The 22,279-nt window shown below is 33.8% G+C and overlaps 3 protein-coding genes across 4 annotated transcripts in view; 1 reads left to right on the forward strand and 2 right to left on the reverse strand.

Annotated features, from left to right (window-relative positions):
* LOC132739419 (conserved oligomeric Golgi complex subunit 3-like) overlaps window positions 1–10,052 on the forward strand; it is a 33,008-nt gene extending 22,956 nt beyond the window's left edge. Inside the window, exons 18-22 of one of the 2 annotated variants that reach the window (XM_060727131.1) lie at window positions 2,192–2,274; window positions 2,650–2,784; window positions 6,245–6,451; window positions 8,000–8,098; window positions 8,860–10,052. In XM_060727131.1, coding sequence (XP_060583114.1) covers window positions 2,192–2,274; window positions 2,650–2,784; window positions 6,245–6,451; window positions 8,000–8,098; window positions 8,860–8,892 — 557 coding nt within the window. In that variant the 3' untranslated portion in view covers window positions 8,893–10,052. The remainder of the gene's footprint in view (window positions 1–2,191; window positions 2,275–2,649; window positions 2,785–6,244; window positions 6,452–7,999; window positions 8,099–8,859) is intronic. The other variant, XM_060727132.1, reaches the window with a different exon arrangement.
* Window positions 10,053–10,784: 732 nt separating this feature from the next.
* LOC132739421 (uncharacterized) lies at window positions 10,785–17,260 on the reverse strand. Its single transcript, XM_060727135.1, has 10 exons — window positions 16,974–17,260; window positions 16,462–16,504; window positions 15,725–15,857; window positions 15,303–15,442; window positions 14,600–14,768; window positions 13,989–14,098; window positions 13,437–13,580; window positions 12,867–13,004; window positions 12,127–12,296; window positions 10,785–11,224 (listed from the first exon to the last, which is right to left on the reverse strand). Exons 1-10 carry the CDS (start codon window positions 17,180–17,182, stop codon window positions 11,080–11,082), a joined length of 1,401 nt encoding a protein of 466 aa, XP_060583118.1. The 5' UTR covers window positions 17,183–17,260; the 3' UTR covers window positions 10,785–11,079.
* Window positions 17,261–19,333: 2,073 nt separating this feature from the next.
* On the reverse strand, window positions 19,334–21,963 carry LOC132739422 (uncharacterized). Its single transcript, XM_060727136.1, has one exon. It carries the CDS (start codon window positions 21,705–21,707, stop codon window positions 19,350–19,352), a length of 2,358 nt encoding a protein of 785 aa, XP_060583119.1. The 5' UTR covers window positions 21,708–21,963; the 3' UTR covers window positions 19,334–19,349.
* Between the last annotated feature and the right edge of the window lie 316 nt (window positions 21,964–22,279).

A 22,279-nucleotide genomic window follows, 5' to 3' on the forward strand; every position in this document is an offset into this window, starting at 1 on the left:
CATACCTAAAATAATGCATGGAGGGGCACCTGAAGTCATCCCCCACCAATAAAGCTGGAAAGTTGTCATATGACCTTTACTGTGTTGGTGCAGCGTGAAACCCAAGCAAAAAAAAAGTTTTTATTTGTTTATGAATATTTACAAAACTTTTATATATAAACCACAGAGAAATAGATTTTCATTTCACCTATCGTACACCAGTATTTGATATCTACATTAAGCACATTTTCCTAAACACATGTAATTCTCTTTTCTTTTCCTTAACCCCTTTCAGAGATGTATTATTATATATTGTATCATAATAATGTCAATATATACTGTCATAGTTTCCTTATTTATCTTTTTTTATGAAAGTGCTTGTCAAAGAATACTTCTAAACTTATAGTTAAACCTCCTTTTGTACGAAATAATACACTAGATTTGTAATAGAATGGTTTATAAATGAATGGATCACCTGTAATGGAATGTAATGATTGATGTATAATATGTTATTATATTACAACACTTTGATCTTTGTTGTTTTTATATATCACAGCATGGTTTTTGTACACCATTTGTTGTTGTCAGTGCATGATAAGTAGTTATTCACACACTAGGGTATTTTATATTCTATGTATTTGCTTGCTTTTGTTGAAGATAGTTAAGATGTTTATACCCCCAATTGTTAAGCTGAATGATGTGGGAATTTGGTGTCAAATCTTGGAATAGTTGTCTCAAATTCTTTTCACAAATATTTGTTTCAGTGATAATCTGTTGAATTGGTCTCATCGTGGAGCATCGTGGATGAGTGGGTTAAGGTCTTTGACTTCAAACCACTTGCCTATCACCTCTGTAGGTTCTAGCATCTCAGGATTCTTCATATGAGAAAGCTATCAAGCTATCTTACGGAACATTTAAAAAAAGGCCGAAAACATTGAGTTCGCTATTACACTCCATTAGGTGAATTCCCCAGAGCTATGTACAGAAAGTACCGGAAAACGGCATTTAGCTAGGTTTTCGAATTCGTGAATTGGTGGTTCTACTCAGATGCCTGTTTGCGACAGAAATAATGTACAGAGGGGCACCTGAAGTCTTCCTCCATCAGAAAAGCTAAAGTTGCCATATGACCTATACTGCTTTGGTGCAATGTTAAATCTAAAGAGAGAAAAATTGGTCAAATAATCATGTAAACAGTTGAGAATTTCGTGGTTTTATTTATCTATTCATGTTTTGTGGAGAACAGAAAACAATAAACTGACATGTCACTTCTGGTACTCACTTTCATTTCAATTTTACATGTTTGAATACCTCACTTAAAAGTATTAAAATGTATAAAATTTGGTGTTAAGAGACCACCTGTTAACAAAGCCCAGTCTTAGATTTGTTGTAGTAACCAGGTGTAACTAAAAATTGGTTTGCATAAATATTCATTTTCATTAAATGATTATGAACTGTACCTTTTAGCTACCAGAGTTGTAATTATAACCTGAGGGTCTTGGGTTCATGCCCTTCTGGGGTCATGACCTTACAGAATATTTCATCATTATATGTATTTGTCTGGGACATTTTTAAGAATTCTAGAAATACACAATAGAAGATAAATGTTTATTTGTCATTTGATGATTAAAGAATACTTGCATATAAAACCTACAATTGAATATGGAAGTACTTCTTTACCCAACCTAAAACAAAAACGATAAAAATGCCAAAGAAAAGGAAAAAAATAAGTCAGTTATTCAGATTTCAACCTTCATATCCCAGAGACTTGTGCATAATTGTCTTGTAGGCACTATGTGTGTGACAGGCTTACTATCTTATTGGCAGTGAAATGTCATTTAATAATTATAAAATTATATGCATTTCTTATCAATTATTAGGGCTGTTAAATATAGTGGAAATATATTATTTAAAAAAATGATGCTCTGTTATGAATATCAGCTGTAGAGTAGGTTTTAATTTACTTTTAGTGTAATTCCAGTCTTTTATTTTGTTTCATTACTATTGATTTATAAGCAAAACTTGTATATTGCTATGTATCATAAACATGTACATATATAATAATGCAAATTATATCATCTCATTTAAATTAATACCATCTCATTACATTGTATTAATAATTTATTGTCCTAATATTTACATTATTGTGTCTTGCCTTTTAGAAATGATACTTATAAAACTTACTTTTCTCATATATTTTGTTGTATGTTTTTAGATGCTGCCTACGGTCTGCTGCATAAGAGATCTCAGATTTTTAGTTTCAGTTCTACCAATTCACTTCTACAGTTTATAGCTGAGGTAAGCCTTTTTTATCTCCATTTTTATTTAGAGAATAGATAGCCTCCCTTTCATCCTGGTCTTGGTTCAAGCCCTACTCAGATTACGACCTTGTTTCAACATTACACATTAAGTGCATCGTACTCTAAGAGTTCTATTTGACCTGCAGCTATTAGTATTACAAGAATTTATATCACCAACAAATCTGTATAAAACAGTCAAATTGTTTTGAATATGCCTAGATCAACATTGAACCTAAAATATGCTCTTTTTAGATCCAAGCCTTTTAATACTTTCTGTTACAATTCAAAAACATTTTAATTGTTTATAAGATAATGCTTGGCATTTCGTTCTAGAATAGTAATTTATGTAGATATATAATCTGGTCTATTTCAGGGTACCCCACAGGTGATGGAGAATTTTGTCGACTCTAAGAGAGATGTTGATGGTCAGTTGAAGAGAACATGTGAGGAATTTATTCACTCAGTCTCTGATATGATGACAGAACCTCTCAAATCATTCCTCTCCAGGGTAACTTTACAGTGCTTCCATTTTTAGCTCACCTGTCACAAAGTGACAGGGTGAGCTTTTGTGATCGCTTTTCGTCCGGCGTCCGTCCGTCCGTCGTCCGTCCGTCCGTAAACTTTTACTTTAAATGACATCTCCTCATAAACCACTGAGCCAATTTCATCCAAACTTCACAGGAATGTTCCTTTGGTGGTCACCTTTAAAAATTGTTCAAAGAATTTAATTCCATGCAAAACTCTGGTTGCCATGGCAACCGAAAGAAAAAACTTTAAATATCTTCTTTTAAAAAATCATAAGAGCTAGAGCTTAGATATTTGGCATGAAACATCTTCTAGTGAGTGTCTACCAAGTTTGTTCAAATAAAAGCCCTGGGGTCAAAATTGGCCCCGCCCCGGGGGGTCATTGATTTTCCCTATATGCATATAGTAAAAACTTAAAAAATCTTCTTTTAAAGAACCCAAAGAGCTAGAGCTAAGTTATTTAGCATGAAACATGTTCTAATGGGTGTCTACCAAGTTTGTTCAAATAAAAGCCCTGGGGTGAAAATTGGCCCTGCCCCGGGGGGTCATTGATTTTCCCTATATGCATATAGTAAAAACTTAAAAAATCTTCTTTTAAAGAACTCAAAGAGCTACCTGTCACAAAGTGACAGGGTGAGCTTTTGTGATCGCTTTTCGTCCGGCGTCCGTCCGGCGTCCGTCCGTCGTCCGTCCGTCGTCCGTCCGTCCGTCCGTAAACTTTTACTTTAAATGACATCTCCTCATAAACCACTGAGCCAATTTCATCCAAACTTCACAGGAATGTTCCTTTGGTGGTCACCTTTAAAAATTGTTCAAAGAATTTAATTCCATGCAAAACTCTGGTTGCCATGGCAACCGAAAGAAAAAACTTTAAATATCTTCTTTTAAAAAACCATAAGAGCTAGAGCTTAGATATTTGGCATGAAACATCTTCTAGTGAGTGTCTACCAAGTTTGTTCAAATAAAAGCCCTGGGGTCAAAATTGGCCCCGCCCCGGGGGGTCATTGATTTTCCCTATATGCATATAGTAAAAACTTAAAAAATCTTCTTTTAAAGAACCCAAAGAGCTAGAGCTAAGTTATTTAGCATGAAACATGTTCTAATGGGTGTCTACCAAGTTTGTTCAAATAAAAGCCCTGGGGTGAAAATTGGCCCCGCCCCGGGGGTCATTGATTTTCCCTATATGCATATAGTAAAAAACTTAAAAAATCTTCTTTTAAAGAACTCAAAGAGCTAGAGCTTAGATATTTGGCATGAAACATCTTCTAGTGAGTGTCTACCAAGTTTGTTCAAATAAAAGCCCTGGGGTCAAAATTGGCCCGCGCCCGGGGGGTCATTGATTTTCCCTATATGCATATAGTAAAAACTTAAAAAATCTTCTTTTAAAGAACCCAAAGAGCTAGAGCTAAGATATTTAGCATGAAACATGTTCTAATGGGTGTCTACCAAGTTTGTTCAAATAAAAGCCCTAGGGTGAAAATTGGCCCCGCCCCGGGGGTCATTGATTTTCCCTATATGCATATAGTAAAAACTTAAAAATCTTCTTTTAAAGAACTCAAAGAGCTAGAGCTGAGATATTTGGCATGAAACATCTTCTAGTGTGTGTCTACCAAGTTTGTTCAAATAAAAGCCCTGGGGTCAAAATTGGCCCCGCCCCTGGGGGTCATTGATTTTCCCTATATGCATATAGTAAAAACTTAAAAATCTTCTTTTAAAGAACCCAAAGAGCTAGAGCTAAGATATTTAGCATGAAACATGTTCTAATGGGTGTCTACCAAGTTTGTTCAAATAAAAGCCCTGGGGTGAAAATTGGCCCCGCCCCGGGGGGTCATTGATTTTCCCTATATGCATATAGTAAAAACTTAAAAAATCTTCTTTTAAAAAACTCAAAGAGCTATGGCCAAGATATTGAGCATCAAACATGTTCTAATAGGTGTCTACCAAGTTTGTTCAAATACAAGCCCAGGGGTCAAAATTGGCCCCGCCCCGGGGTCATTGATTTTCTTTATATGTGTTTAGCAAAAACTTTAAATCTTCTTTGAAAAAACCCAAATAGCTAGAGTTGAAATAAAATAAAAGCCCTGGGGTCAAAACTTGCCCGGCCCCAGGGGTGTCATTGTTTTTAACTATATGTGTATAGTAAAAACTTTAAAAAAATCTTCTTTTAAAAAGCCCAATGAGCTAGAGCTTAAATGTTTAGCATGAAACATCTTCTTATGGGTGTCTACCAAGTTTGTGCAAATAAAAGCCCTTGGGTTAAATTGGCTCTGCAACGTTGGGGGGGGGGGTTGGGGGGCCTATATACAGGTGAGCGACCTCAGGGCCATCATGGCCCTCTTGTTCTGTCTTGTTTTATATTTTTAGTTTTGATCCTGATGAAGAACCATATAGGTTTGAACCGGTAGATCTTAATTAACATATTGTTTATATTTTTCTAGTGTTGACTTGTGTGTGTTTTTTTTGTATTGTTCCTTTTAAACAAGTTTGTTTATATTTTGTTTAACATATTGGCGACAGTATTGTCATCATGTCTATGTCTAGGTTGGTAAATTGTGGCGAATGTAACCTGTCCAGGGTTTGTAACAGTATTTTATTCTTGTAAAATGAACTTGCAACCCTATGTTTTAGTTTTTTGAAGCATTGAACAATTCTTTTTACCCAGGATAAGTCACATGTATTGTGTGGTCCTTAATAAAAAGTGAGAAGAATATTGAATTGGTGCACTGAAGAACACCTGTGTCATTGCACTTTTACCTCTTACTCTCATACAAGTTTTTAAGGTCATATTATATGGTTTTCAATTTTAACTTGTTGAAAAAGAACTGCGAATTGGACACCTGAGTAGAACCACTGATGTTCAATAACATAGCTAGATAACTTACATACACAAAAGAAACCAAAAGGTTCAATGTGGAAATTGGAGCCACATCTGTGGTGGGGTAGTGCATAACTTTTTGGTCACCTTACCCTTTCAATGATGGAGGCCGCATAGAAAAAAAAAATTGTTTAAGTTGGAAAGTATGTTACAAATTAGAATTTGATCATGTAATTGAAAAAAGCATTGGCAGCCACATATATCTGTTATCACATAAACCACAGCGCTGGAGTGTAATAAAGCCATTGAATAAAATTGATATTACACTAGTGTAATAACACTTTGATGTTACAGCTGTGTCATTTGTTAGCTTTACACTAATGGTAAGTTAATAGAAAACAAAACTCTTTTTAACTGTAAACCATTTTTATTTTTGATATGTGATAAATAGAATATTATATTCATATAGATTCAAAACTAAATTCATTTCATTTGTAGAATAAAAATAGTATCCTCGCCAGACAATCGCATAATTTGATTTTATTCAACTTGTTCAATAAATTAAATATTAAATCTACACTCATTCAATATCCTTTATGTATATATAACGATAAGCTTATATTTTCAGGCCTCCATCATAATCAATATTGGTCATGATGACAATTTAAAACAAGTTAGTCTTCGTACACAACCGTTTGCTGCGCCGGAGAAATTACACGATGTTGTTGCCGAGACATACAAGCTTGTGAAGAAATCGGTTCCCAATGTGCACAGAAGCATGGCTCTATATCTAGCAAACCGGGAAACAGAAATTATCCTGTTTAAACCTATAAAGGTGAATAGCACAATAGTAGATTTTGTTTTCATAGTGATACTGTTGAAAGAAGTTTTTTTACTTGACCATATAGTCTACATTTTTAGGTCCATTTATTCTGTATGTAACAGTAAAAAAAATTTTAACTGACTTTTTTTATGCCCCCACAGAGTGGGAGCATATAGCGTTGCACTTGTCCGTCCGAGTGTCCCTCCGTCCGTACGTCTGTCCGTACGTCCCAAAATCTCGTGAACGCAACTCCTCTTAAACCGGATGGCAGATTTTGCTTAAACTTCCAGGGATGAACAACCTTAATGTGTAGATGGTAGTAAAGGAAGGAATTTTTGCTGCGACCAAATTTAACAGAATTTTGGCCCTTTGTTGATTTTTTCACTATATTCTGTGTAGAAATTTTGTGAACGCAACTCCTCTTAAACCGGATGGCAGATTTTGCTTAAACTTCCAGGGATGAACAACCTTAATGTGTAGATGGTAGTTAAGGAAGGAATTTTTGCTGCGACCAAATTTAACAGAATTATGGCCCTTTATTGATTTTTTCACTATATACTATGTAGAAATTTTGTGAACGCAACTCCTCTTAAACCGGATGGCAGATTTTGCTTAAACTTCCAGGGATGAACAACCTTAATGTGTAGATGGTAGTAAAGGAAGGAATTTTTGCTGCGACCAAATTTAACAGAATTATGGCCCTTTGTTGATTTTTTCACTATATACTATGTAGAAATTTTGTGAACGCAACTCCTCTTAAACTGGATGGCAGATTTTGCTTAAACTTCCAGGGATGAACAACCTTAATGTGTAGATGGCAGTAAAGGAAGGAATTTTTGCTGCGACCAAATTTAACAGAATTATGGCCCTTTGTTGATTTTTTCACTATATACTATGTAGAAATTTTGTGAACGCAACTACTCTTAAACCGGATGGCAGATTTTGCTTAAACTTCCAGGGATGAACAACCTTAATTTGTAGATGGTAGTAAAGGAAGGAATTTTTGCTGCAACCAAATTTAACAGAATTATGGCCCTTTGTTGATTTTTTCACTATATACTATGTAGAAATTTTGTGAACGCAACTCCTCTTAAACTGGATGGCAGATTTTGCTTAAACTTCCAGGGATGAACAACCTTAATGTGTAGATGGTAGTAAAGGAAGGATTTTTTGCTGTGACCAAATTTAACAGAATAATTGCCCTTTGTTGATTTTAAGTTTTCAACTTGTGGCACATGTAGTCCAAAAAATATTTGACCTAGAGTCATAAGATTGACAGAACAGTGGCGTGTGGGGGCATCCGTGTCCTATGGACACATTTCTAGTTTTATTTGAGTTTTAACGCCTAAAAGTAGTTGATATACATGTATCTTGTTTTATATGTAATAATTTGTAAAGAAAGTCAGACGCAAAGTTTTTGAAGTTAAATGCATGAGTTTTATTTACTGAAAAATGACAATAATACATTTATACAAACATAGTGGCAAGATTTTCAGAAATCTCAGCCTTCATTAAAAAAACATACATTTGTATTTAAATGAAAATTTATCTACTTTTAAGGTGAACGTTCAGCAGAGGTTTCAGAAGTTAAATGAAATACTGACGGAACATTTTACAGAGGAAGACCGACAGATTGTAGCTTGCCCGAGGTCCGAACAGGTAATGCATATTATTTTTATAACATAATAAACAAACCATATTCAAACATGGTTTGTGGTCCTAAATGAATGAATTTGTTGGTTTTGTTTTGTTTGGTTAAAGGTTAATGCAAGTTTAACAGTCTTTTAGTGTTTTCCATGGCAAAAAGGTTACCTGACTAGTTTTCCTGATTTTTGCACCAGTATTAACCTCGTATGTAAATTGATTAAAGTTGAAATTACTAAAGGGCAAAAAGCATTACACATCTTGTTGGCAAGTAAACAGTTACATTCATCAACATCCAGCTCATGTTAGATCTTGTGAGTTATGCAAACAAGCTGTATATCCTTCAATACATGCATTACTTAAGGTAGAAAGGTTCTTTGATGCTGTTTTTTGTGGGTTTTTTTTTTTTGGGGGGGGGGGGGGCAGGGATTGTTAAGGGGATTTCATGACTCATCTACACAGTAGAGGTCATATGGTGACTTACCAGCATATAGTAATTTTGTAGTCTATGTTTTCAGGAGTAACTGCCCTTTGACTAAATTTTGAATATGCACTGTACAATAATTAATCATACCTGTTCGTGAAGTACAATGGTATTCAACATATAAACTCTGAAGAGAATTTTACCAAATGAATTGATTTTATTTATGTTTTTAAGCAGTCATGTGTCATTATGTTAGAGAGTCAAAAATAACAAATTTAATTGGTTAATAATTACTGTTTGTAACCTATTATCTTTTTAGACTAATTGTCATTTTTAAATGTTTTCATTCCAGATTAATTTACTACTAGTTTCAAGCAAGACATAGTGGCTATACATCTGTGCCAAGTTCATGTTGAACATCAGGGACTTTATCTTTATCAACTGGTGGACTGACTCAAGTTTTTACATTAAAAATGCATAGATTTTTCATGCCATCGAAGAAAGAAGCAATGTGGGTATCATAAGGACGTACTACATGTATACAGACTGTTCCAAGTTTAGGAAAATCATTACACAAATTTGTGAGTGAAAAAAATGATGAAACAAGCTTAAGAGAAGGGACTTGAGTTTATTTTACAATTAGTAGTAAAATGTACATGTACCATTATTTAGGGCAGCTACATACGTGTTTTATTAATAGAATATATACTTAGAAACTCAATGCAATGAAATATTTACCGACACACAAAGTGTTAACTTCTAACTTAACTTTCAATATGAATTTAATTACCCCAGATATTAAGATTTGAGGGGAAGACTTTCTATTTTATAATCATCATCTCCAACAGTGTTGCATAAATGTTACAAGAGAAGAACTTGTATACTGGTATTTATTTATCCTCAAGTTTGTACATTTATTCACAAATACTGCTGTGTAGCAGTGTCTTGAAATGCTAAGCTTTTCTTGATATATTTTGTTTTACAGTAGAGTGCTATTCTACATATATGTATATAGGAGGGTACAAAAAGATATGATAAAATATTATTGCAATATATAATTTATATAAAAACAACATACACATATTCTAGCAAGTATGAATATAAATTTATATGATGCATTATATATAATACATGTATCTTGTCAAATTAATTCAATACAAAGTATGAAGTTTACACCTATGAAGTTTTGCTAGACAGTGGTAATTTATTTAGCATTATTTTTAAAGTTGAATGTCCTTTTATTTTCAATGATGATATACAATTTTGTGTATACACATATTATTGCATGTATATGCTTTACCCTGTCTTGTCATTTATCATGTGTATGTTTATCCTTGTGAACCATTTGGTCCGCTTGACTTATAATTAAAATAGTTACAGAGTTGCTGTTATGAAAACAGAATGTCCATTTGTTAAGACTGTTTTGCTTTTAGATTTATAATTTATATTATACAAGGTATAATAAAATTTATTTATAGAATTTTAATATACTCATGTTTCATTTTAAATGAGGGAACAATAAATTAAATAAAATGGAAAATTGTGTATGTTTTTTTCTTTGAAGGTTCATAAACATTCTGAAAATATTACAACTGCCTGGTGCTAGGAATTGGATAGAAATTTAAGTGCATGTATATGTAAATAGTTATGTAGCACTTCTTGAAAATAGCTGTTGTCAGGATTTTTATGGTTTAGAGCTGTTTTGCTTTTGGTTTAAAACTAAACAACATTATTTGTTAAAATGGCATGCCAATCCATGTGTAATTTGCGAGTGTACTGGTAAAGATGAAAGTATAATAACTTTACATTTTGCCATAATTGTTTTCAGTATTGTATTATAATAAATAACACAACCAAAAGAAATTTCTATAAATAGCCTCCGGAATTTGTTGATAAGGAGTGGACAGTCTTATTTTTTAGGTAGTTTTGTGTATTTGTCAATCATTATCAATAATTGGTCAATACAGTAACCATTAATAGTCAATCCTTTGAAATATAAAGGTAATTTACATCAACTTGATAACAATAAAATGAGCATAATGTTACAACATGTAAAGTCAATCACGTGATTCAACAGCTAGTGCGAGTCTTGGAAATATCTCGTCTCTACTGGGCTCTATTATGTTTTAGTGAATTACGTACATATTTGTCACAAGGACACTTTATTGTATCCCCCCGTCTTTAATGCGTCATCAGACACCCCCTCCACCATGTGGAAATTATTTCAGAAATGTAAGTCGTGTTGCACACTTTCATAAATGAAAAAATCAAAACAAATAAGATGACACATTTATTCCAAAACAAGATTTAAGTATATACATAATAAAATATATTTGTTAAAAAGAACGTCAATATATTTGTTGGTACAGATATTTAATGTCCATAATAAAACTTCATTTATAATCAATTTTAACACTGTTGAATTCCAACTAATGATATTGGTGCATTATTTTGAATTCGTCAATTTCAGTCTTATTAAATTGTTATTGTTTTTCCTTTATTAATAGTAAGCTGTTAGCGATGTTCAAATGTCAAGAATGTTTTTTTCCGAAGTTTGCGTACTGTTTCGTATTTACATATAATCTGCAATATTTCTTGGCATCTCCTGAACTTCCGTGTTGTAGAACTGTTCAATGTCTTTCAAGACCCTTTCGTCATTGAACGTGATAAAATTGATGGCTACGCCCTTTCTGCCGAATCTCCCACTCCGTCCGATCCTGAAATATACAAATTTAAATTCACACTAATTTACCACACTGTTATTTGGTATAAATTGCTACATAATGTATTATTATTATTAAAGCATTCGTTTTTGACTATTTCTACATGATAATTCGATGTTCATACACGCAAATATAACCACGTTCAAGCTGACTGGTAAAAATTAACTGTACTAAATATGTGAGCTTGTTTAAATATTCTTATTCCCTATCCATGCTTATTATCTTATGAGGAAATTGCAAAAGTTTGTAATAGCCATAATATTTGTATTTTATATCTTTGGCTTTATTTTATCTGGGTTTTTGTCCCAGGTTTTATACAGTAAAGTTTAATATAGGGAACGGAAATTTTTTAAATGTTTTTCCTTAAAATTTTTCTTTATGCAATCTTTCGACATTAAGTTAATTTTACTGATATGACCACACGGGTGAGTGATTTCCATTGTATTTCCAAGCTTCGGGGGTATCAAAAGGGGACTAAATAATGCGCTTTGATATTGAACTATCCTGTCAAAATTACAGAAAGTAACAATTTATGACGTAACATCTGTCAAAATATGTACTGACATAACAAATGGTGTCTGTTTTACGGGAGCTGACAGTTCGAAAGGCTCTTGTCTATGATATTTATGAGATCCGTATGAAAAATAGCGATAAAATATGAGCTAAGTGTCAGAAAATGTGAAAAACAAGATAAATACATCTGTGCTGCTTAAGATTTATATTTATTACAACTCGAAACATATTTCCTCCAGCTATGTACTAATTTTATTCAGTTTGCGTGTAACGTTGATGATTTTAAGTTTACCAACTTTTGACAATACGCCATTCATTGAGCAAAGTACAAAAAATGGTTAACCACAATCCTATTCTTCTCAGAAAGGAAGTTTAAGATTTACCTGTGAATGTAGTTTTCTCTTACGAATGGTAGATCATAATTAATAACAAGAGATACTTGTTGGACGTCAATTCCTCGTGCAAGTAGGTCAGTTGTTATAAGCACGCGACTGGAACCCGTGCGGAACTCTCGCATGATAGTTTCACGTTCGTCTTGGTCAATATCCCCATGCTGAAAGTACATTTACAATGCCTGTTATATATTTCTTTATATTATTAAATTATATGTTAAAAAAACAACAACAAAAAAAAAAACAAAAAAAAAAAAAAACGTGTGCTTTCATTGTCAGGATATGATATGGTGTGGAGAATTATATTTTTCTTTTTATGACTTCATAGACTTCTATAAAGATTTCTATTTTCTATGCAAGATTAATTTTTATAGAAGATGAAGAATCCTTTATTTGCTAGTTTACTCTCAAAAGAGTCATGTACAAACTTTCATGACGTATACAATTATATCATGTATGCATAATTAAATTACTAATTACATAGCAAAATGACGTGACTGCAAGTAATGATTTTCTTTTATGGTAATCGTGCATTTACTATTCAATTTACAATTTTCAAGTTATTAAAATTACATTAGCTTATTTTAGAGATTCTACATTCAAATATATAATAGTAAAAAATTAGTAATGTATAAATGAATTGCACTCTCTTTTATAGGTATGATATATACATGTATACCTGCTTATTTCAAGCGTTTTTATCATATACATGTATATATAACATTACTTACTATGGCAGATACGGTGAAATCTCGGTCGTTCATCTGTCGGGTTAATGTTTCAACCTTCCTACGACTGTTACAGAAAATCACAGCCTGGTTCACACACACACTGTTGTAAAGATCACATAAGGTCTCGAACTTCCATTCCTGTATAATAAACAAAATAGTCGTGAAGTGTGATATATGATTATAGTAATTAGTCAAATACCGTCACAGGAAACAGTCCTTTTTCTACTTACTCACTTTATATTTGACAAATGCAAGTTTTCTTTATATCTGCACAGGCAAATTTCTGTATATCATAAAATATCAATTATATGAGGAAACAAAGTCTGGTACAGGGATGGATTTTTGGTTGTTTAATGTGTGTGTGCGTGCGTGTGTGTGTGTGTTTGTTTTTTGTATGTTTGTTTTTTCATTTACAAGAACTATTTGTAGTGATTAAGCTTGTTTAGAACCATTATATATATTGAGACGTCCCTCATCTGTGAAATCTGGATATTTTTTATATGACTTCATTTTTTTTTTGCTCGTATGATATAAGCCTTAATATATAGAAAGAAAAAAAATAGAATCTACCTCACGTTCGACGTTAACGTAAAACTGGCGTATGCCGTCTAATGTTAATTCCTCTTTATTGACCAAGATTCGGACAGGATTCCTCATAAACCTCGAAGTTACATCCAGAACTTCCGTCGGCATGGTGGCTGATACTAGAATCACCTGCAAGTTAAAAGGAGACAATGTCGTCTGCTATTTTAAAAAAAAATACATTTACATACATCAAAATGTTTATGGAAACAGGCCGCGTGTTCACTAAGATTGCAGTATCAGAATTGTTTGTGTACTCGGGGCCTGGTGATAAATTCCACCTCTAGAAACAAACCGTATAAATCGATGGCCGCCATTCTACTTTTATTGTATTTCTCCATTTAAACATTTCAAGGCAGCATTACCAAAAGTTTCGAGAAGCATTTAATACGAAACACCTTATTTGATCTTTAAACATAAAGCCGAAATTTATGTATGCATTACTCCTGTATTACTTTAAACTCAAAGTATGCAACAAGAGGAACTAAGATTACGATCCTGTATATAAGAACATTTTGTCGTTTTTTTTCTGTCTCTCACCTGGACGTCTTCTGGGGTGTGCCTGAAAACATCATAAATCTGGTCTTTGAAACCACGTGACAACATCTCGTCTGCTTCATCAAGAACGAACATCTTCAGACAGCGCATTTCTATTAAAAAGAATTATCAATGCAAGAACATTAGCGTAGTTTACATTTGCATATACATCAATTATTTGTTCAAGGAAATAAAACAATCTTACACTCGCGTTTGTCTTCGTTATCAGGTCACTATGTCTCAAGAATCTCTTTTTATGACCACTTTTAATAGCATAAGAAGTTCATTAAATAATTTAAATAGCTGCAAAAATAAAAGCCTTAAAGTAGGTTATCTTTAAAAGTAACGTGCAAAACATTTAAGTTACCCTCCTAAAACTGATTTGGTCAGTGTAAGTCCCCGTGTGTGTTTCAATTAGTAATGTTTTTGCTGTGCAAGTTAAGCTGGCAACTCGCGTTTTCCGTTTTTGGTATTCTTTGAGGTTCTGATTTCTATTCTGATCGTACACATAAGATTCCATGTAAATATTTAGAAAGACGAGCCTGTATTTTTGTTTGGGAATAGTGGTAACTTTCTACATAATATATTGATAGCCAAAGATGAGTTTAATATACCAAGTGCTCGCTCCTTGATAAGGTGCATAATGCGACCAGGAGTCCCGACAACTACGTGCACCTTGCCGCTTCTTAAGCGTCTGACGTCATCACTGACACGCCGCCCACCAACAAATGCCACCACCTCGACGTCCATGTAATCTCCCAGGGCAATGAGATGCCGATACGACTGTAAAATTGAAGAACTAATTACATACTTCATTTCACTAGAGGAATAAAAGCAGAGACTCGCAATTATATCTCAATAAATGGCATGATTAATTCAGTGATACACGCAAATAAGTACTTATATCTTAATTACATATATGCAAACTGTCTACGCCATCTCGAACTATATATATTTTTGTCGCTATATTACATGTATTCTAGAATAGGTCGTATCTTTTCTATGGTGTCACGTTAGGGCCATCGCGACATACATAAAACACGAAAGTAGGATTGTGAAAAGTCGATATTTATTATAACGAAACCTAAATGCCGAAAACTTGATATGATTTCGTGTTTTCTCCAATCTTACTTTCGACCTTTCACCATCGTGGTTTCGTTATGTCGACTTTTCACCATCCTACTTATCGTATTTTCCCCGTCCTACTGAATGACAATCTATATCGTGTTTTCGTTGTTTCGAGATTTTGGCCTTTCTTTCAAGTTTTAATTATGGCAGTAGCAGATAAATATCATCTTGTAATTTTAGCTAGGTTACCTGTTGGGCTAGCTCTCTAGTTGGTGAGAGAATTAGTGCCTGGCATTCCGACATGTCTGTATCGATCCTCTGCAACACCGCCGTTGAAAACGTTGCAGTCTTTCCTGTACCTGACTGAGCCTGGGCAATGACGTCATATCCTGAAAACAGTAAAGTGTAAATGCAATATAATAGCTATTTACTTCTGTAAAGCTGAATTGATATAATATATAATGTATCATCAAACTGTATGTGATAAATTGATTACGTCTTAACATTAGCTACACGGTCTGAGCCAACTTCCATGAGTACTAATCAAGACATTTTATATTTCTTAATTGGATACCCTTTTTACAAAAAAAAAATAAATAAATAAAAATAAATAAATAAATAAAAAGTTTTGGAAGAGTTTTGTAGGATAGAGAACTGCATGACTTGTTTACCTCTAATGCATGGTAAAATTGCCTTCTGCTGGATTGTTGAAGGTTTTTCAAAACCATAGCCGTAAAGCCCTCTGAGTAGATCATCCTTCAAATTCATGTCGTCAAAGTTGTCACATAACTCTGGTACAGCATCCTGAAAATATTATGTAACATTGCTTTTCATTTTAGCCTACTAAAGTGATTCACCACAAGTTTTAGCGCCAGACCAGCCTATACTGTTGGTAGCTCAGTTATTGTATTTTGATATTGAAGTCTCTTGAACTGTCCCAAATTTCAAATTATGTCAGATCCAACGCATGAATTTAACACTTAAATGGTGAAAAATTATGGATGTAAGAGAAGAAATATTTTTCACGATATCTAAGTCAGTTATTTTGTCAGGTGTTAAACAACCGACGTCATTCACCAGTGTTTAAATCATAATACTATAGTATACTAACGGGACCAGAACCCCCCCCCCCCCCCTCTCTCTCTTCTCCGCTAGTAGATGGCAACTTCTCCACAATAAGTTTTTTTTAATGAGTGTATAGTTTAAACACGTGGTTGCCAAAAGAAAACAAGTAAAATGCATGTTTTTTTTTTAAGTTTGATCTTTTAAAAAAAAAAAAAAAAAAAAAAGGATACTGAAACGATAGATATGGCGGTCATATTTATATAACTACACAAAATGGTGAAAAAATTCAGAAACATGTAATGTCAGTTCAAGAAATAAAGATATTTGATAATAATTGTGTTACCTCCCCTCCCTGGTCACCTCTCTCCACCTCAGTGTACTTTGTCCTGTAACAGAAATGACGATAAATAAAATATCTTTACTATGATGTGTATTAAAGTCAAGCCTATTAAGTTTTGTCAACTTGCCCATATTTCTGTATTTCGCAATGCAGTACATGTATATATTTATACTTTAGTGTAAAGTACATTAGAATAATATTAATAATACAAGTTTTTTTTCCGCAATATATCATCATCATAGGCAGAAGCAGAATTATCATCATTATCTTTTTTATGCTTGATTATTTATAATAATAATAATAATAATTATCAACATTGACAAACATAATTATCATCTTAATCAATATCATCATAATTGTCACCATCATCATCATTATCATCTTCATCAGCAGCAGTACTAGCAGCAGCAGCAGCACTAGTGCCATTAGCAAATAAATCTTAATATATTTAGTCTTAATATCTTTGTTTTAAGTTAATATAGTTATAAGGTCGGTAGAAATTTTAGTTAACTTACCCTTGGTCGTCATCGTCGCCCCAGTTAGATCCGACACTATCCGGATTTTCAAACGGGTCTGTAGTTTGACACGGAGTGTTCCTTTCTTTTGAAGGTCTCTCGTCGTCCCTCCCTCGGGCGCTAACCCTCGGGTCGTACTTCTCCTCCTCGTGCGCACGTGCAGTCGTGAATTCTACGCTTCTTTCAGTTGATTGTTGTACACTTGTCATTGGACACAGTACAATCAAAATTATACATTTAGGTTTGAATTTTTTCAAATAGTTTGAGCTGATATGGAAGCGGAAAAGAACGCCGTGGGCTTATATACTATTAGGTTGCTATCCAATTTCATTTCGAAATATCTGTTAGTCGTCATTTTTCTATTTTTAGAAATACGCTGTATAATCTCTATATTTATAAAACTACGTAAATGCATATCGATTATCACGCTTAAATAAGTATATAAATATAAAATTTTATAATTTCAAATAACACATTTAAGTACAACTAAAATAAGAATTTTCAATCATGGGTTATGCAATTAATATAAGACTACGGCTGTTAAATAATAGGGAAATTATGATGAAATAGATTAACAGGTTTCCTTTTTTCAGGGAGTCGTATTGGTAAAATCAATTTAAGCCATTAAATTATTGACAATGATTGTTTAGTGTACCAGCGTACGATTTTTCAGGCACGAGCGGGCACCTGAGTGGAACCACCCGCTCCACAAACTAACTCGTGAGAGAATCCAACGTGTCTGGTGGAATAGATACAATATTAATAAAATAAAAGTACTTTTTTGCTGAGTATATCCACAAGTTAATAAATATATTTTTGAGAGTTTATCTTTTCATTTTAGAACTAATAAATGCATCATCATCATCATCATCGTCGTCATCGTCATCATCATCATCATCATCATCATCATCATCATCATTTATTATTATTATTATTATTATTATTATTATTATTTTTATTTTTATTATGTATTTGTTATTTTCATGAATGAATTTCCTCTCCTTTATGTACGAGTGAATACTGCAGGTGATGATCCCCACAATGAACTGTATGGCATAATGTTAATTAAACATGTATAGGAGTATTGATATTCTTTAACAAGGTATCATATAACTAAAATCAAAGAATGAATTTTAATACACAATAATACATACAATTATACATTAAAGGCATATTATGCCTCGGAAAAATAATAGGTTTTTCATATTTAAGACAGGGAAAAACATGATTTTTATAAAGTTTTAATAAAGAATGTAGAGTATATTAGATGCATATCATCACATGAATAATGTAAATTTATTTGTGTCATTAATTTACAAGTACTTTGACTAATACAAAATCACTATAATTGTACTAATTGTCAAGAAAAATATAATTCAGGTAATTACAGCATGCATTGGCCATTGAGTTTTTTTTTAAATTAGATCTATACCAGAACACCAAAAACAGCATTTCTGGGGCATAATATGGGCCTCAGTCCAAACCAAAGGTCGTTAACCAAATAATGTTCCTTGTGTATTATTTCATCACATTTTATCACACTGCACTTATGATTACAGTTCATACCAAAAGGTGTATCTCACTTTATCATGCATGCTTTTGTTTCACCTTGATCATATACACACGTGTTACATTCGTGCTAGCTACGGTCCGTCTGTTTCATACGACCTGCGATGTATGTAAATGAGATAGGAAGACGTTAATCTTGTCTGGCAAGCTTCCCGTTAAATTCTAAAATACTCGAGCATTTTATCCCATTTTCACAGTCAAACTTCAGTATAATTTAACATCCTATCTAGTTTTTAGCTCACCTGTCACAAAGTGACAGGGTGAGCTTTTGTGGTCACTTTTCGTCCGGCGTCCGTCCGTCCGTCCCTCCGTAAACTTTTACTTTAAATGACATCTCTTCATCTCCTGTCTAGGAGTACACAAATGATAGGTCTTACTGTTCACATGTACTTTAAAAAACCGCTACCGCCATTAAAACAGAAATGATTAAAGCATTTTTTCACACAATTAAACGCATACAAAGGCTGTTTGAACACTCGGCTGTGTAATTAACACATGTCACTAAAGTTGATCGAAAATCGTCTTCGCGGCCAGAAAAGGTGTGAAAATGTCTCGAGATCGAAAGTGTCAAAATAACAGAAGAACTTCGACTTATTTGTTGTAAATTGTACTAGATTTATTCTATACGGACCACGAAAAAACTTCGACACATCGAAAAACTCGACACATAAAATCTCGACTCATAAATAGCTTTTTATAAGGAATATATAAGGGAAAAAATCGGGACTATCATTTTACTTCGACACATCGAGAAAATCGACTAATCGAAGTTCGACTCATGGAAGTTCTACTGTATACAGCGTTCTCCTATATTAATCTATTGGATGAAAACCTAATGTTTGATGGAGAAACATCCTTATGCAAATGTCCTCCATGAACAATGTTTATTCTTGCTCGATGTCGCATCATGCAACTTTCTGTTCGGTCAGCTGTTCTTATTCCGGGTGACATCAAATCCTCTGAAGTTAGAGGCCCAAACCCGACTGTGTTTTTTAAGTGTTGACTACACTCCCCCAATCTTTTTTTAAGTCTGTCATAGAGTTTTGTTTTACGATCTTTGAAATTTAAGTCAAGGTTCAGCCGTGTAAAAGCGCGAAGTCTTTTATCTAAAATTTCAGAAGTCTCAACTGGAATATAATTAATAATAATTATCTGTCGTTCTGTGTCCATCGAAAAATATTTCCAAATTGTCTCAAATTCATGACACGAGCCGCAGTCTTGTAGATACTTGTTACAGAGCACAACAACAAAATTGAGACTTTCTTTGATCGCAACTTCGGTCTCTCTATCACGAATGTCCCCAAACATGATATCGAATGCCGGAATATAACAAGAATATTCTTTGCATAAACGAGGATGAAGGAATTTTTTAACCCATTCAGAAACCTCACTGTTATCTTCGGACATTGAAATAAAAACGTCATACATGTACTTATTTGTGTTTAACGCATTTTCATGACGTTTGTACATAGCTCTCCGTTTGAGCAACAAAATTTCATACTGGAAGTGGTAAACGCCAACGCCTATAATGAACAAGGTAGCAATCATCGCAACCATGCTCCAAATAATCGGCATCAGATCGGGTGTCGTCTGCTGACAGTCAAGAAAACCGGCTGTTACCAAAGATGCGTCGACAATACCATTCTTTGTCGAGCAGGTTAAGTAAGTTTTTGACGCATTTGTACTTTTCAATCGAATCCAGTCACCAATCCACAAGTTGTCACACTCGCACTGCACTGAGTTATTTCCAAAGTTAATTCTGTCAGGTCTTAGGTTGTAAAATGTAATAGGGAGACGTTGAAGTTTTTGGTCCGTTATATCAACAACGACTTCTTTCTTCATTTTATCGATAGCTCTCTCATGTAGATGAGTAAGGACGTTCCCTTTCAGTTTTAACACCGACACCCTTGAGAAATAATCACGATCGGGTAGCTCAGTAATGTCGTTATCTTCAATATCAAGTTCTATATCAGTATTTCCCCAGTATCCAATTGGCATGTAATCAGGAAATTTAGTCAAACCTCGACAACGAACTGTTACCTTTTGTATAAATTGCTCATCGGTGCACGTGCAACCGTCCGGACAATCTTGAAGGTTGCAGGTGAGGTTAGTATAGTCTTCACTATGATATATGTCCGTTAAGCTTGCGCCTCTCATTTTTTCAGGAGAAATGCAAATGAAATCAGAATCTTCGAGACGTGGCCAGTATTTAGAAGCTGACTTTCCAAGATCTCTCAGGAAAGGCACGATATTACAATCACAGTGAACGGAGCTGTTGTCCCACAAGAGTGCAAGATCAAAATGTTTACCGAATTCGGAAATATGTTCCAAACCCAAACTCGAGAAATTTAGCCACGTCTCTCCTTTACTGCCAGTGAAGTCAATTTTGCCAGGACCGTACTTTTTGTCCGTAACTGTATAATTGTCTGTATTTGTTTGATTCTCAATTTCAGATCCCACATATTTAAGTTGACAAAATTCGCCCGTTCTTAAAATATTCGTTACATCAACTTTGTCGAATAAGTTATAAGAAAGGTCTACGGTGAAAATGTTACCTTTTTTAAGTGCAATGGCATTTGCTTGTAGATTTAAAAAATTGTTGCTTTTCATAGAAAGATACCGTAAGTTTACCATCATAGTAAACGTATCGTTGGGTATACTCACAATTTTATTTTGATCGAGCTTAAGGGAGTCCAGAATTTTCAAACATTTTATTTCCCCAATGTCTGTAATGTAATTGTTGCTTAAGTCCACTTCCACAAGAGACTCATCAAAGCTGCATATGTTTTGCGGGAAATATCTGAGCTTACCATAAGTGTGAGTTAATGTATACAGAGTGGTGTTATTGGGCTTTTCTTTTGCAATAAGGGTTGAGTCGCCTAAGACATTTTTGTACTCGACATATAATTCCTGAACTTTTACACCACACGCGTCGGCGTTGAGTTTCCAGCAAGGCATGGCGTAACAAGAACAACATTCTGACGGTTTTGGATTGGTGGTACAATCATTCGGACAAAACAAATCGTCCTCTCGGAGACTGTCACCTGGTTTCCACGTGTAATATCCTTGAAAATTTGCATTTTCAAACTTAATACTTCCGGTTGATTGAAATAAAACGATGCAGGAAATAAAAACAAAAGCGATTTTCACCATTTTCGTGGTCATGATTCCTTCAAATAACGTTTTAAATTTGGATACTGAAATACACAGATATAGTTTTGCAAAATTACTTCAAATAACAATACAAAGGGGTAATATATCCAATCCAAGTGAGAATATTGGCATTACTTGTATTATGGCATTTCACAATTGTTCTGTCTTTTTATTTTACTTGATAAGGAAGTACAGGTAGAATAACCTGTAATTGTTTTCAGCTAATTAACCAATAAATCAATAGATTGTTTAATGATTGTTAGATAATTAAGTGATTATTTTAACCAAATATAATATATGACATATCTAATCAAATCTAGTATGCTAGGGATTTTTTTCCGAAATGACATGAATACAAATTTATCAACATAATCCGAATAAGGAAGTAACAAGGGGCCAACGACCGCTCGCCTGAGATTCATTGCTTAACGTTTTATACAATTTTACTTTAAAAAAAAAGATATAAGAACATGAATATGCTTCTCGCTAACTCTAAGGCCATGGTCCAATGTTGATCATGGTCTATGAAGTATAAATGTGACCTTGCATTGAGGGCGGGAGACATTAGTGTTCTTGTGAGAAAC

Source organism: Ruditapes philippinarum, unplaced genomic scaffold, assembly GCF_026571515.1.
Source record: "Ruditapes philippinarum isolate M1 unplaced genomic scaffold, ASM2657151v2 ctg1023_1_1_1_1, whole genome shotgun sequence".
In the NCBI taxonomy this organism is placed as follows: Eukaryota; Metazoa; Mollusca; class Bivalvia; order Venerida; family Veneridae; genus Ruditapes; species Ruditapes philippinarum.

Bases quoted from the DNA above. Each gene is read 5' to 3' on its own strand.
- LOC132739421 (XM_060727135.1), bottom strand. From the start codon at position 17,182: ATGACAAGTGTACAACAATCAACTGAAAGAAGCGTAGAATTCACGACT. The intron at 15,858-16,461 runs GTAACACAATTA...TAATATTTTCAG, and splicing joins GAGGTGACCAGGGAGGGGAG to GATGCTGTACCAGAGTTATG. The intron at 12,297-12,866 runs GTAAGTAATGTT...ATGTACTTTCAG, and splicing joins ATTTCACCGTATCTGCCATA to CATGGGGATATTGACCAAGA.
- LOC132739422 (XM_060727136.1), bottom strand. From the start codon at position 21,707: ATGACCACGAAAATGGTGAAAATCGCTTTTGTTTTTATTTCCTGCATC.